We start from the raw sequence: 15,796 nt of genomic DNA, 5'->3' as shown, positions 1-15,796 counted from the left end.
GTCACCGTCTTTCTGATTTATATGAGCGCATAGAATTTGTTGTTTTTCAGTCAAATTAGAGCGTTTAAATTTTGTTTGAAAAATATTTTTGTACGTTTTTAAAAATATAGTAAACAATTTTAAACAACAATAAAGGTTGTTGTTTAATATGTAAACGAAAACGTATGATGTCAGCGCTTAGTTACATCTGTAACGAAAAGCAGTTGGCAATTTGATTTCCACATTTCTTTCGAGTTTTCTCACAAATACGTGTCAGTTCTTTGGTCACTTTTTCTTATTAACGCTACTTACATATTATTCGCACGAATAAAAAATAGTATCGGTTGATGTTCGATCTATATTGCGCAAATTTTTTATTTCGATACGAGTACATTGAACCACGGTCGAATCTCAAATACTCGACATCGGTTATTGGAGAGTAGTGGGGTGTCTTCCAATCAGTTTAGCGCAGTTCGATCTTTCTTCACTGTGCGGTCGCATTCCTAAGTGATTAATCCACAGAACCGCAGCGCGGAGCTACTCGCTGTCGACGAACAGAACAAACCAGTCGACAACGGATCTACTAGTGTAGTATGTTCACGGTGCATTTAAGTTGCATCTTTCATTGTCAACTAACCCCCATCATATTCGATGCTCATCTTTTGTATTATTCGAATTAAAACTAACTAGTTTTTTGTTTTAACAAAATGATTTACTGGTCAATAGAAAAGAATTCTAATTCATTTTTTCATTATCTAGTCTACGAGAATATTATTCGTGCATATTTTAATAAATGTATAGAAAATAAAAAAAAACAACGTTTGCAGATTCCTCGTATCTGGATGGTAATAGTTTTCAAGCACGGTCAGTGCAAAGTTCATGGAAACGTAAGCCATCTTTCAGTAGTTTGCTGAACGACCGCGATTGTCGTGGCGTTGTATATCGACCGCCGCGAAAGTACGAAAAGGGATTGCAAAACTGCGCCGCGCACGTGCACATTCGCAGGCTCTCGTGACGCTCCCATTCATTTACATGCATGATCGGGCGGAGAGGCACGAAACTCTTTGCGGAATGGAGTGGTTGTTCTTCGCGCGACAACCATCTTCACGAGTATAATTTAAATCCGTCGTTTCTCGACCCTCTTATAAGTCGTGGATGGGAAAACACGAGTTGCTTAAGCTTTTGAAATGGAATATCAATCGGATACATGTTTGTATAAATATCTTTGATTCGCAGAGAAATAAATATGATCAAAAACTTGGTTACACACGCATTTTTGAATCTATTTGTGGGTTATTAAAACTTCAATATCCGTGTAAAGAGTATCTTGCGTAGAAAAAAGAACCGTATTAAGAAAATGGGGATAAATATTACAGAAGATTTTATCTTGAAAACATATTCTATGGCAAAGGAGAAGCTTTCGCACGGTGGCATCGGTCTATTCAGTACATAGCATTGTCTTGTATCTTGGTTCACTTCCACAGGCGTTTGTCGTTCGCTTCTCTCACTGCGTTCCCTTCTCGTCTCGATGGTGTGTTGCCCCTTCCTCCTTCGCTTCCCCCTCCCCCCTCCCAGATTCACCATGAGCGCAGCGAAGACAGGGCAAAAGCAAGGAGAGGACAGCACGATACCGGTTATTGGCGGGACTGGCATATTTCACCGAGTGTCCGGCAATCAGGCCTTTGTATACGGCTTACTGCATGTTATACACTCGTGCTCTTCCTCGCTGAAGAGCACACTGTGAGGGATAGAGAGAGAGCGAGAAGAAAAAGATGGAAGTTTTAGAGAGAGCGAGAAATCGGACGTTTATTTCAACGACGTAGAACTAGTCGTAGGTATGGTTAGTACTCTTGGTGGTAAGAAAACTGTATTGTCATTCGCATTATGTTCCAACTTTTTACTTTTTCTTTAACTTCGTATTTGCAGGCATTGAAAGGAACAAACAATATCGAGTATAATCGGAAGCGGAATATTTCAAGAAAATTAGCATTTTTTTGTGTAGTTGTTGCCAGTGAAGAGTACGAAAGTAGCGATTTTAATGCGTGCTATGGAAATGTTGCTTAAGCATGCAATGTAAAAATCGATACAGACGTGTGTCTGGTTTTGTATTCAGACTGGCTTCGCTATTTGTACGCAGTAAGGTTCACGTTTAGTTGTTAAAATAAATACGTTCGATGTACTTAATAGGATTAATTTAATCCGTCAGTGCTAACAGTAGATAATATTGGATTTGTTGAATGCCCTGGTTTGACGCGCAATTTCCGCATCTATGTACACGATGTATCTATCGCTAAATTTTCCCCTCCACCGCGACGCTTCGATGTCCTTGTTTTATTGCGTTTGTAGTATGGCGGTTACACCGAGCGATGGGCTGGAACCTTTCGTACATGGAAAATGATCGATATTATTTCGTTGCTATGGTAACATATCGATCTAGCAAAGTAATTATTTTGGTTGATGGAGATCAATTTAGAATCGTTGACAAAGGTTTATTTTATATGAAATTTGTTGTTTTACGTGAATTCGTGGATGATTAAATCGGTTCCATCGATAGTTACATCCGCGCGATTGTTTATTATCGTGTTGGCTGCACGGCAGTAGAATGCGCGTCTGAGTTGCGCACGGGCTAGTAGTGAGAGGACACAGTTTCCCTGCAACGTCGAGAGTAACCCGGCGTGAAGGGGTCAGCGGAAGCGTCAAACGATTCGTAGACGACGTTGACCGACACCGTGCAACAATACTCGATTGATAGTATTGTAAACAGGATAATAGTACTCTGAACGAGACAAGACAAATAGGGATTCCAATGTTTTGTATATTTTAAATGCATCTGTCAAAAAATATTAAACAAGATATTTGGGGCAGAACAGAGGGGAATATGTTTGATAGAATACAGATTCTCGGTTTTAGTCAGGTGTTAATCATAATCGTACAATAGTAAAAAATCCTAATCGTTTTCGTATAAAAGCAGTTTATGATAAAAGGCTTTCGTGTTAGGAGCATCACCTTAGGGGAGGTCATGCGATTATTCCATAAAACCATTCCAACCATTGAAACGAAAACAACCATCGAATTACCTTTCTAATGGTTTAATGTTATTTTACTACGCATAATTTTCTGGGAAAAGCTCTTGTTTTAACTACTATTTTTATAATAAATATAAAAATATTTTCAAGCGAAACTGAGTATGGTAAATATCTATTTACTGAAGTGACGAAAGATGACGAAGGAATAAGAGGAGGTCAGCGTCGAACGATAATCGTTTGGGAATAATTTTGGTTCGCATTGAATCAATGCAAGGGTCGAGGTACGCCAAGTAGGTCGCCACAAATCCCATTGCTGCCAACGCGACAAACCGGGCTGCAACGCTGCACGCTCGCGCGTTGTACTCCATTGCGAGTACGCGCGCGGAAGCTCGTTAATATCGCGGCAGCGTGGGGAGGTTTGTAGCAAACTTCGGGTTAGGACTCTTAATTCGCGACAACTACTTCGCTGGAAACGGCCATTAATTCCTTTTCTTTTTCGATGCGTTCAAGAGTAGAGTAATTTTCTTGCTTTTGTAAAAATGAAGTCCTTTTTTTTTTTACGATTCCAAGTGCGTAATAATATTATATACGCTTGCGCGATGGTCGACCGCTGACCTTTACTACGACTCTGTTCAAGTATCTCGTACAACAGGGTTTCCTGTAACGCGTAGTATATCTGGATGTGAAATAATTTTCAAATATAGTGTAAAATTGCAGGAGTTTTAATTTTTCTAAAAGCCCTATAATTTCTTATCTTATGTCAAGCGAGGAGATGTCGAGCCATCGTTAAAAATTGATTATCGGTATCGACGACAGTTACAATCGGAGAGTAAATATGTACTGCAAATAATGTGTAGCATTTTGAAGATAGCAATGCAATAAATTTACATCAGAACGGTTGAGATGCTTATCGATATGGTATTTTTAGGAATTTGTCGTAGTGTATGGTAGGCTTTAAATCAGCGAGTCGGTAGCATCAACTATAGTTCTCTACACGTCGGAACCTGTCTATCAAGATATACCGTGTCAAAGAATTATTCCGTCGATCGATTTGACGTTTCGATCTGGGTTACTTTAAAAGAAATTTTCTTTTAGATATACTATTCTAGCCGTACAGTTTAAACGTTCTGTGGAAACGTACCGTGAAACATTTATTGGCCAGTTAGCGCTGCCATACGTAGCTGTTGCAACGAGGTTATATTTAGCTGCGGGAATATAGATTTGTTTCTGTTATAAGATATGCACTTGGCACTATTTTGGCAGTTTCCCTGATTTTCTACCATCTGAAATAATACAACAATGCAGTGGTTCTCGATCAAATAATTTATAATGGTCAGAAATTGAAGCTTTCTTAAAAGTAATTTTTATAATGAGTTATTATTGCGTTTAAATTTTCGTCAGGATACATAGCCAATTTGTGTAGATAATTGGTAATCTTTGTCGTAGTTCGATAATAGATTTGAGAAAATAAGTATAGGAGAACGTTTCCAAAAGAAGATGTCATACTCGGAATACTGATTCATTTTCGTGAGCATTGGTTAAGATTAAATTCAGTGCAGAACGCGACAGAGTACATAACCTAGGTTAACAAACGCCTGCGTGGCCGCGCGATGAAAGCGGAATCTCTGCCATTGGCATTTTGACAGTACCGATAACGTCATTACGCTGTAACCAGTCACGTGATGGAGTTGCAGTTGTGCAACGCACAATACCTTTTCTCGAACCGGTCGACCGACAAATTTACGAATCGGGAAATTGTATTTGATCGATGCTCAGCGGTCTGGAAAAGTCAAAATTGTGATATTGCAAAATTGAATTCAGTTATTTAATTGTGGCATATTTTGATCAAAATAAAAACAATACAAAGATAATTGCTATTTCATCTTTAAGGCAGATTTAAAAAAAATGATAGAGTACGTTAGACATCAGGGGGTTGATTAATCCATAAAAATCTTAATTATAAAATTATTTAATAATTGTTCAAAATTATCGAGTTCGAGATTACTGCGCGATGGTGCGAATTCGATGATTATCGAACACGCATAATTAGTCGATAACTGACCAATTAACACATTCGATACCTTTAGTCGATAAGAACAAATTTTCGGTGTGCTAAATTTATAGAGGATGTTCGGCCAGCCCTGGGAAAAATTTTAATGGGGGATTCCAGAAGCCAAAATAAGATGAAAATCAAGAATACCAATTTCTTGGCTGAAGCTTCATTAAAAAGTTATTAATAATTAAATTCAAAAATTTCAAATCGTTCTGGAAAAATTATTTTCGGTTGCGGGGCTCAATTACAATCATTTTTGGTGAATAGACATATCCCCGAAATCCTGCGCATTTTCGAGAAAAAAATTAAATGTGGGTGGAACTTTAAACGTTAATAACTTTTTAACGAAGCCTCCATCAACAAATTGGTATTCTTGATTTTCGTCTTATTTTGGCCTCTAGAATTCCCCATTAAAATTTTTCCCAGGTATGGCCGAACATCCTGTATAGTTTCGTCTATTCGGATTAAGTCAAAATTATTATTTCTAACTTATTTTTTCAACATTATGCTATTGTATTTGAGTATGTCAAGGGACTGTAATTAAATCGATAAAACGAATACTAAATAGTCGGAGCATGTGAATCCATGAATTTTTTGAAAATACACGTAGGCTGGTTATCAACGGAAGGTCGTATCAATTATAGAAAACCACGTGACCGCGTTTTCCACTAACATTGCATACTGGATGTTTTAGAATTATCCTTGTTTCATTTATCGTGAATGGCTGACATCGTAGTTTTCTTCGTGATTAAAACAATTTATAAAACGTTTGTATCTAGTGACCGAATTTAATGGTCGATGATAACGAAAATATTAGTCGCGATAATAGCTTTTCCGTGTCCCGTTGATTCTTATGAAGTGTGTATCTATACACCGTGTATATTATCGCGTTGCCTGATACAAGCAACGCGAACCCATTGACGAAAACTGCTTTTATCTTCGTGTGGAGAATGCTGTCCAATTAACGCAACCTCTTTTAAGAGCGCGGGGTACAAAAGCTTGGGAAACGACCATACACTCGTTGATGGTTTTCAGTAGTGGCGGCACGTGCCACTGACAATCAAGTGCAGCGAAAAAGGCAGTGCACGCATCAAACGAATTGCTTCTTATCCACGTATTCGTCACGTGATCGTGACTTTAGTCTTATTCTTAGAAAAAACAAAAGCTTTCTTTTAATTTGGTAAATATTAATAGATAACTAATGTTCGTTACAAATAAGATTAAACGATTTAAAAAAAAAACCCGAGGGAAAAGAAGATTAATTTTACAAATCTGAATTTACGATATACTAGACAGGATAAAATGATCTCATTGATATGTAGATGTCGTAGCCAAGGTTGCGAAATAAGAACGGCGATTGCACTTAGAGTTATAGCATGAGAGTAGCAGATAATCGACAAGACAATAAAGTCATTATACAGAATAGCCTTGGTTTGCGACTTATTGTTGTCCCTGCTCATTTGCATTCACGAATATTTTTATTTAAAAATGAGGACAGAGTTATCCTTTTTTACGTTGCAAATAAAATGGAATTGTCTCCTCTGTTATTACCCTAAAGCTAATTAAACAGTCGTCTCTTATATTCGTTGTAAGCATTAATTATATTCCTCTCTATTTGTTTATCATACAAAATCTGCGACAACCAATCGAGAGATTTAACCACGAACAACTATTTTACTTGGCACCTGTTCTTTACTTGAAAATAATCTAACTTTAAATTAGTTTCGACGACAGAGCGCGCCACTGACGATAAACTAGTTGTCACCGTTCCAGTATGAACTAACAATATTGTTCGGGCAACTTTTTGCCCACAATATGCAACGCTATTATGTCGATTTTAATTCGTAATATATCAACTGTTACGACACAGGGTAAATAGTTAATATTTGTATTTCTTACCGCGTTGGTAAATAATTTATAAAACGTTGTTATAGAAGAAAGTAATTTAAGGGTTAAGACCACTGTAAAAGCCTGAAATAAAGCATTCTTTTTTTTGTTTGGATGAATGGAAAAATAAAAGGATAATAATATTTAAGAATGTTATTAACCATGTCGTTAAGTGTTACAAAAAAAATACTTATTCAAAAATTGTGCAAAATGACGACGCTGGCCATTCTCGCGAGGCGCTCTGCGGCACACAGTGTAACTGACGCTAAGTATCTGGGAAAAAAGCAAAAAATTTTCTCTTAATCTACATGAGTATAGCTAGAGAAATACGAAGAGGATTTTTGAAACATTAATTTTTGCGTGATTGGTGAGCATTCGAAGTAAAAAGCTAAATTTTTTACAAAAAATGGGGCAATCATTTGTCAATAAATAATGTTAAAATTACCGAGGATTCGAAACACACGTCGCGAGAATGGCTCCAGCGTCGTCATTTGGCACTATTTTCTTTTTGTAACATTTAACGAAATGGTTAATAATATTCATGAATATTATTATTCTCTTACTTTTCTATACATTCGAAAAAAAACGCTTTATTTCAAGTTTTTACAGTGCTCCTGCCCCTTAAAATAGAAATTTAACGTCCCGTTATGCAAGAAAATAAATTTCCCGTATTTTGTATATCCGGTCGAGATGTTTAGTTCAGTTGGAATTCACTCGAGGAAATTGATAATATTAATTTATTAGGAGCGGACGATACGCGAGGAGGTGATAGCGACAAGCAGACACACTTGATGCAGATCCAGCCGCACGTGTGGCTTACCACGACTCTACGAGTACTGGTTACCCACCTTGGGACATTTCTAAAAAGAATTCACATCAGAAATTGCACGCAACGACCTCAGCGCGATCCCGAAAAGCTTGTTCCCGTTCCCCAGAAAATACACAACGAAAGAAATTCGTTTTATCGAATATGAATCATCGACGATTGTTAATTTCCAATTTGAAAAACACAGACCAAATCCCGTTGTTCGTTGATTCATTCTCGTATCGAAGACATCGATCGCGTGATACTTGAAATTGCAGAAACGAACGTAGCTATCGACGAGAAAGTTACGCGGAATTTACGCCGGGGTAGAAACCTCGCTAGCGTTCCAGTCTTTCATATTTCTATTTCGCTCTCGTAACAAGGCCAAAGTAACGCTAGTTAGAAAGATGTTTGCCACTCGTTATGGTCATAATCAGCGATCTGTACCGATTACATGCTTCTCAACCAGTTAATCGAAGCTTATCAGGTTCACTTATAGATATTACACAGTAAGATAATTGCGTGTTTTTCGAGTACTATTTAAGTTTGTAAAATCTTTATTCTAGTGATAAATAATGAATGAAAATTAATTTTTAACTTTCTTTTGTTTTTATAATTACGTGATCATTGGAGTTGCATATGGCGTAGAAGTGCACCGAGTCCACGCCAGAGGCCGCAACGTGTCACTTTCGTTATATCTGTTTTATATCAATACACGTGTAGTGGTTGCTTTTACATAGAAATAACGAATTCCGCAGATTTTTTGTGTGCTTAGTATATTTTGAAAAATATGGAGTGATAAGATAGTTTGTACTTAAATATAACAGACGTCTATGCTTGTATAGATTTTTTACATGCTTTATCTAAATAAAAATATGTCCGTAAGTTATAATCAATATAACTGTCGAATAACGTTATTGAAAACAGAGTAATTAATACTGCATTGGGTTTATGATCAATTCATTGCTTAATCTTCCCGTAATCTGAATTGATGTTATCGCGTGACGTCGAACCGGTTCACTAGCAGAAACACTATCGTCGAATGCACGCTAGAATTATCGTTTCGATCATCTTTATTTTCCACATTGGTCGTAAATAAGCGTTACTGAACCGGTTTTGTACTGAAGTATCGTATAATTAAATACTCAAAATACTATGTATCCGGATATCTTCCATTGTTTTGTTCGTAGATTTCGTGCAACGTTCTGTATCAGGAAATCATGAACTGTGGTTCGACAGATAATGTGGACAATCAATCGTCCTCACAAGGCAACGGGAAGAAATGTTTTTTCTGGATCGATAGACTTGAAATTGCAGTGCCACGTTATTACGGGCGCTGAATAATTAATGATTCTCCCGGGACGTCTAGGTTAGGGTTCTTAGACTGTCACCGTTTAAAGTTCACATATTCTAGGGTTAAAATATAATAACTTACAAATATAGTATTTCATTTTTATTGTTTTCTAAATTCTTTTACTTTTCTGTTTTTGGTAATTTTTGTATATAAACTTTTTCTACATTACCAACAAGAGAATCTAATGTTAAGAAGAGTTCCTACGTATATAAGATGTTCGGACACATCTGGGAAAAATTTTAATGGGGGATTCTAGAGGCCAAAATAAGACGAAAATCAAGAATACCAATTTGTTGATGGAGGCTTCGTTAAAAAGTTATTAATGTTCAAAGTTCCGCCCGTGCTAAATTTTTTTCTCGAAAATGCGCAGGATTTCGAGGGTATGTCTATTCACCAAAAGTTATTGTAATTGACCCCCGCAACCGAATATAATTTTTCCAGAACAATTTGAAATTTTTTTTTTCCATCGAAAAATTTCACACCTTCTCGAATTTTTTTCTCGAAAGTGGGTAGGATTTCGAGGGTATGCCTATTCACCAAAAATGATTGTAATTGACCCCTGTAACCGAAAATAATTTTTCCAGAACGATTTGAAATTTTTGAATTTAATTGTTAATAACTTTTTAACGAAGCCTCCATCAACAAATTGGTATTCTTGATTTTCGCCTTATTTTGGCCTCCAGAATCTCCCATTAAAATTTTTCCCAGGGATGACCGAGCACCCTGTGTATCCGTCACTATACCAAACAATATCGGTATAATACCGTAATTTTATATTTCGATATAAGTCATTGCAAAGAACACGTTGTATTGATATAATGGAGCGCACGATTAATTGGTTGGTTTTAACGCATGTTGCAGCCTATGGTTCAGGATCCTCAAATAGCGGAATCGAAGAGTGCGATACACCGTCAAGCTGCCGAGCGAGGATAGCCATTCGATCCTAACTCGCTCGAGTTTCCAGTTGGCGTGATCGAAAGGCCTCCAAAACGTCGACCCCGTCGGTGATCAAGTTATCGGGGGGTGGAACAGGTGGGGGTGGGGAGCAATTGTCCCCAGGGCCTGGCCCACCTCTCCCGGTGTCCCCAGCCGAACGTAGCAATGCTAATGAGAACGATGCCGCCGCGACGAAATGCGTCGACAGCTTTCCGCAGACCGCTGAAACCACCATGAGCTTCGTTTTGCAGCTGGGCACGATGGAGGCGTCTTTGGAGAAGAAGAATGTCGGAAGCAATCAGACCTCTTCTATGTTGTTGAGTCAAGAATCATCTCATCCGGTGGTCGATAACGAGGACGGCGGCAAATCGCAGATTCTTCAGTGTATAGAGGCCACGTCGGAGATCCCAACTGGTCACGTTATCTCTTTCTCCACTGTAAAGTCGGTCAGCGTTACATATCCAGTAACCAAGTCAACCAGAGAGGTCCAAAAGCTCACTGGCTCCCAAACAAACACCACGCAGGTGTTAACCACCCGTGTGATCTCGCAAAAATTGCCATCCTCGAGCCATCAGACCCCTTTAACACTGAATGCATCCCCTCACGTGACCCATATACCGGTAAACGCTCAGTCCTTATCATCGCCGGGCAACGGAGTGGCGCATCTATACCCTTTGCAACATGTAACGTCCGCGCAGAGCAAACATCACAATAGGAATCAAGTGGTTGGCTGCGAGAGCAAGCAACAGGCAACCATAGTATCCGGTCTACAGGCCAGCCTGCATCAAAAGATTCAATCGGTTCCCTCGCAGCAGCTTGTGACCAGCGGCACGGTGAAGGCCATTAGCACCGCCACCTCGATGCCCAACATTCAGAGGATACACGCGAAAGCGCAAAATCTTGTAGGGCAGTCGCAAACTGTTAACTTGCAGAAAGTAAAAGCCGTGACGAACGTCAGCCAGGGTGTTACCGTTCAGAGGAATTCCGTACCTAGGATACAAACTGTACAAAAAGGTCAGGTGTTGTCTACATCCGCCGTCCAAGGGACGCAGTTTGCCGTTAACCAAGTGGTGAACAACGCTAACGTACAAAGAGTCCAGCAGGGGAACTCGACGATCCAAAAAGCACAATCGAACATCATGGCCGCGCAAAAAGTGACACAGGTTTATAATAATCAAAAGGTACCATCGCAGATACTGGGTAGTCATTCGAATCATAAAACGCAACACCAGCAGATCGCCAATAATCAACAGCAAGGAATGCAAAAGCTACAGGGTCAGCCGCAAAAGAATCTGACCGTTCCCAGGCAACAGTTGACGGCCACGGTAAATAACGTTCAAAAGTCTTGCAATTCTGTAGCTGGTATACAGAAAGCACAAGTATTAGGGCAGGTGCAGGGTCAGCAACAGTCGCCGCAGGTTCATCACAAGCACGGCCAGCAGATCCAGTCGTCGCAACATCAGAGGTCCCAGTCCGCGGCAGCTTTGCAAAAGTCACAGACCGTGGCCGCGGTCAATTCCAATAGAGTGCAATCCATAACGAACGTTTGCAAAAGTAACAGCGTCCCCAACATCGCCAAGTCGCAGCAGAACTCGAACCTGATGGCCGTAACCAAGCAGCAAACGATATCATCGCAGTCGCAATCCCAACAGGTACACGCCCAGAACTCGTCGCAGTCGCAGTTGCAGTTGCTACAGCAGACCTCGCAACCTCAGCAACAGTTGCAGCAACACGCGAGCAGTAAGCAACAGCAGCAGCAGCAGCAAACAAACGTAAATCAACAGGTACAGAGGACACACAATATTACGAATGTACATCAGAAAGTTACGGCTGTTGGAACGATGCCAAATAATCAACGTACACAGGTGGTGAACTCCAAGGTGCAACAACAGCAGATGGTCATGAGAGTAGGCGTGCCGAAAAGTCAAGTACAAAATTTGCAGCAGGCAAGCTTGAAAAGCGTTCCTCAGAAAATCGCGAACGCCGCGAAGATGCCAAATTCTCAGAACGCTGTTCAACAGTCGCTGCACAGGAACATTAATTCGCAACCGGTTAAAATCATACAACAACAGCAGAATGTGATAGGGCCGCAGAATGCTCAGAAACAACCTGGATGCATTAAAACGATACCTCCTCAGAAATCCGCACAAAGAAATCATCAGCAGAAAGTGACCGGGTTCAAGACCTCCTTAAACGCGAATGTGACCGCGGTGAAGAGTCAAGTACCGGTTGCTGCGATCGCGCAGAAGGCAAGCATCAAGACGTTGCTTCCGCAGCAAACTGTTACGCCGAACATGTTGATTCATAAGAATCAGCCCATTAAGGTACAGCAGCAAACGATACAGCAAAAGCAGCTTATCATGGCATCCCAATATCCCCAGCAAGTTAGGCAACAAGCTGGGCAAATAAAAACCTTACTGCCTGTAACTAGCACGGAACCTCGAAAAGATGTCGAGAACAAGTTAGTATTATTTCCATCCATATTACGCGCTACTTCGTTGTTTTATGTTTAGTTGCTTTACCTCCTATAAATTATGTAGGTGACTTGTACACGTTTGTGTAGCTTTCCTTGTTGGTATAGTTCATGTAGTGCGATATATCAGAAATTGCAACGAAACCGAACATGAAATTATTTGGAAACGAATGGGATTTGTTTTTTCATCGACTTAAACATCGAATTAAAGTTTGTTGATAACCGAGTAATTGATGCGTAATATTTCTAGAATCGAATCTGAGTCGCGTGTAACTAAAGAAGATGAACATCAACAAACTGCTCCTAAATCTCCAATTAGAAGAATGCCCCTTCCTTACGAGGTAACATGCTGTGAACATATTGTAATTTATTACGTACTATAGTGTAGTGTTAATCGTGCGTACTTATTTCGATTGATTCTATTATCACAGTGTCTTCAGTTTGTCCTACAAGATCACAACTACGGAGCACCACCACCGCGAACACCTCCACCTCCATCACCGCCGCCTCATCCGAAGCAGCAACCCATTAACGGCGCTGGGAGTTCGACTGCAACTTCTCAGCACCCTTATATCTATGGGCAAGGTAATCAAAGAGTGATATAACGATCAAATATTAATTTCGTTTTCGAAGTATTGAGTTGGCCAAAAAGTAATGTCCGATTTTGTGACGTTTTTTTATGTTTTTCAACGCAAAATACTATTCCTAACCTATAAAACGTATACAAATTGTAAAAGCTAACACTTTAATGCGTGGTTTTGAAGAAATTACATTTGGTTAAATTTTCTTGACTGAACTTTGTTTTGAAAATGAGCGATAAGAAAATTATACTTTTCGACGATTATGCTTTTGTCAATTCCACAAATAAAGAGCGTTGAACAGACAACGAAAAAAAAAAAGACTTTATTACGCATGACGATGGAGTTGCAAACGAAATAACGATTTAAAAATGGTTTAAAAGTATTCGCGGTGGAAAAATTAAGCTGACCGATAATAAACGCTTTGTTAAACCTAGAGAAAGTGATTACTTAAAATAATGTGAAATGGAAAAGATGTTTGTTGAGATTGAAAAGAAAAACTCTATTACGAGCTTTTGTAATCTAATAAAACCATTCATTCTGAGAAGTATTGTTCGCAATTGGAGCAACTGAAAGCAAATATCCAGGAAAAACGATCGAGACTACCAACAGAAATGGAGTAACTTTTCATCAAGACAGCACGAGACCATAACTATCTTTACAGACTCGGCAAAAATTGAAGGACCTGACGTTCTCATCCATTCGCTTTGATCTTGCATCCTCGGATTACCATTTGTTTCGATCTCTGCAAAATTCGCTCGATGCTGAAAATATTGATTCTCTGGATACCTGTAAAATGCGCCTGTTAAGATTCTATATCGAAAAAGATGGAAAGTTCTGGGAGAACGGAATTAAGAAGCTGCCAGCGAGATAGGAAAAGGTTGTGGATCAAAATGATCGATACATTGTTTATTGAAATATAAATTATAATTATTTTTCTGAAAATTATATGACATTACGTTTTGGCCAAACCAATATATAAATATGTAAGAAACGTGTGTAATTTTGGTTTTAACGTTGCTCTTAATTGCAGTTGTAACTGGCACTAATGTGGAGGATGATGCAGCCAGTGCGATCAGTAGCGAGGCAGGTAGAGAAGCCGAACCAGAAGGTGAAGAAACTGAAACCGCTCCCGAAGGAGAGGGAGATGACGAAGATAGCGTTACTAGATGTATATGGTAAATATTTGTAATTACTTAAGTACCTCGCAATGCGTCTCTGCAGTTCACAAATTTTGCGACAGATTATTTGAAAAGAAATGTGTTGCTTTCAGCGACTTTGAACACGACGATGGGTACATGATATGCTGTGACCGTTGTCTGTGAGTATCGGTCATTCTTTTGTCCGGTATTAAGGTTTATTCAAAAATTGTTCGTTGTAAATGATGCAAATATTTGATTTCAGGGTTTGGCAACACGTCGACTGTATGGGTATAGATCGTTCAAACATTCCTGACGAATACCTCTGCGAAATCTGTCGACCGCGACGCGTAGACAGGCAAAGGGCGCGCGCGCTGCAGATGCGCAAGCGAGAGGAATTGCTAAATTCAGATACTTCGTCTGACACATCATCCACCAGTTCAGCGGACACCGATATCGGTGTGAATACGGTTCCAAAGAAACGAACTTTGCAACATCAAGTCCCGCGACGAAAGTCTGAACCGCCGCCTCAAGTAAGACGCCTGAACAACAATAATAATAACAATAACAACGTGGCAAAAAGGCAGCGGAGGGATTCTCATCCAAGACAATCCAGCACAGTTCGTAAGAAAGAAGTCACGAAACGGGGCCCGGGCAAACGCAAAGTGAAACGACGAATGAGTCTTGAGGACAAGGAAGAGGAGACACAAGACACGTGGAGTTCTTCTAACGTGGCGCCGCTTAGACAGTGGATCGAACGCTACGAGGAAGCTGTAACGAATCACTATAGTCCGGAACTGAGAGCTAGGATATCCTCCATTAAAGTAAACGGTACGCACAGTGACCTGAGGCAGAGCAACATGAATGCCATTGCCACTGGAAAGTGCAGGCTCAACGTGCACAGTAATAATGTTAGGGTAGGTATAACCATTCTGTACAATTACAGTAATGCACGAAGGGTTAAACTGATCCAGCAAAACCTGTTTCCTTTTGATATAGACAATAATATCGTCGCTATATTTTGTTGTAGTTTCTAGTAGCGACAATGTATCTTCCACCAAATACGCCAGTTGTCGAATTAAGAGGAAAGTATATGTTGAGCACGCAGCATCGGCCGGCGCATCCTCAAGGAAGACAGCACATCCAGAGGCCAGGACCTTTCGTGTTCTTCTATCGATTGCCACGCGACGGGACAGAAGTATGTGTGGATACCAGAACGTACGGGAATGATGCTAGATTTGTACGGCGCAGTTGTAAACCTAATGCAGAAGTGAAGCATTGTATAGAGAAAGGAACGTTGCATTTGTATATTGTGACCACTACTGCGGTCGAGAAAAATGCGGAGATAACGATTAGACACGAACAACATGACTTGCTACTGTCGCCTAATCCGAATGGCCCCATGATACCCATCTTTTGCGCGTGTAACAATCCAAGGGAATGTCAAATAGCACCTGTAAATCAATTGACTAGACGAGGAAGTAACGGGGCGATAGCAGAAAGTGCCGAGTAAGTTTTTTGAAATGAAGAAATTTAAAAATTGGAATATAGATTGTTTTCTTTTTG

General features: G+C 39.7%; 1 protein-coding gene across 4 annotated transcripts in view; it reads left to right on the top strand.

Annotated features, from left to right (window-relative positions):
• Positions 1-15,796, top strand: part of LOC122402396 — a 29,468-nt gene that overhangs the window by 5,882 nt on the left and 7,790 nt on the right. For 2 of the 4 annotated variants that reach the window (XM_043405142.1, XM_043405146.1), the window contains 7 exons: positions 9,966-12,501; positions 12,764-12,854; positions 12,945-13,098; positions 14,125-14,269; positions 14,365-14,412; positions 14,496-15,147; positions 15,261-15,739. In XM_043405142.1, coding sequence (XP_043261077.1) covers positions 10,274-12,501; positions 12,764-12,854; positions 12,945-13,098; positions 14,125-14,269; positions 14,365-14,412; positions 14,496-15,147; positions 15,261-15,739 — 3,797 coding nt within the window. In that variant the 5' untranslated portion in view covers positions 9,966-10,273. The remainder of the gene's footprint in view (positions 1-9,965; positions 12,502-12,763; positions 12,855-12,944; positions 13,099-14,124; positions 14,270-14,364; positions 14,413-14,495; positions 15,148-15,260; positions 15,740-15,796) is intronic. The other 2 variants (XM_043405145.1, XM_043405143.1) reach the window with 2 other exon arrangements.

Source organism: Colletes gigas, unplaced genomic scaffold, assembly GCF_013123115.1.
Source record: "Colletes gigas isolate AHSC1104 unplaced genomic scaffold, ASM1312311v1 Colletes_gigas_Sc00035, whole genome shotgun sequence".
NCBI lineage: Eukaryota > Metazoa > Arthropoda > Insecta > Hymenoptera > Colletidae > Colletes > Colletes gigas.
The sequence above is the reverse complement of the archived record's forward strand: the minus strand, read 5'-3'. Positions and strand labels throughout refer to the sequence as shown.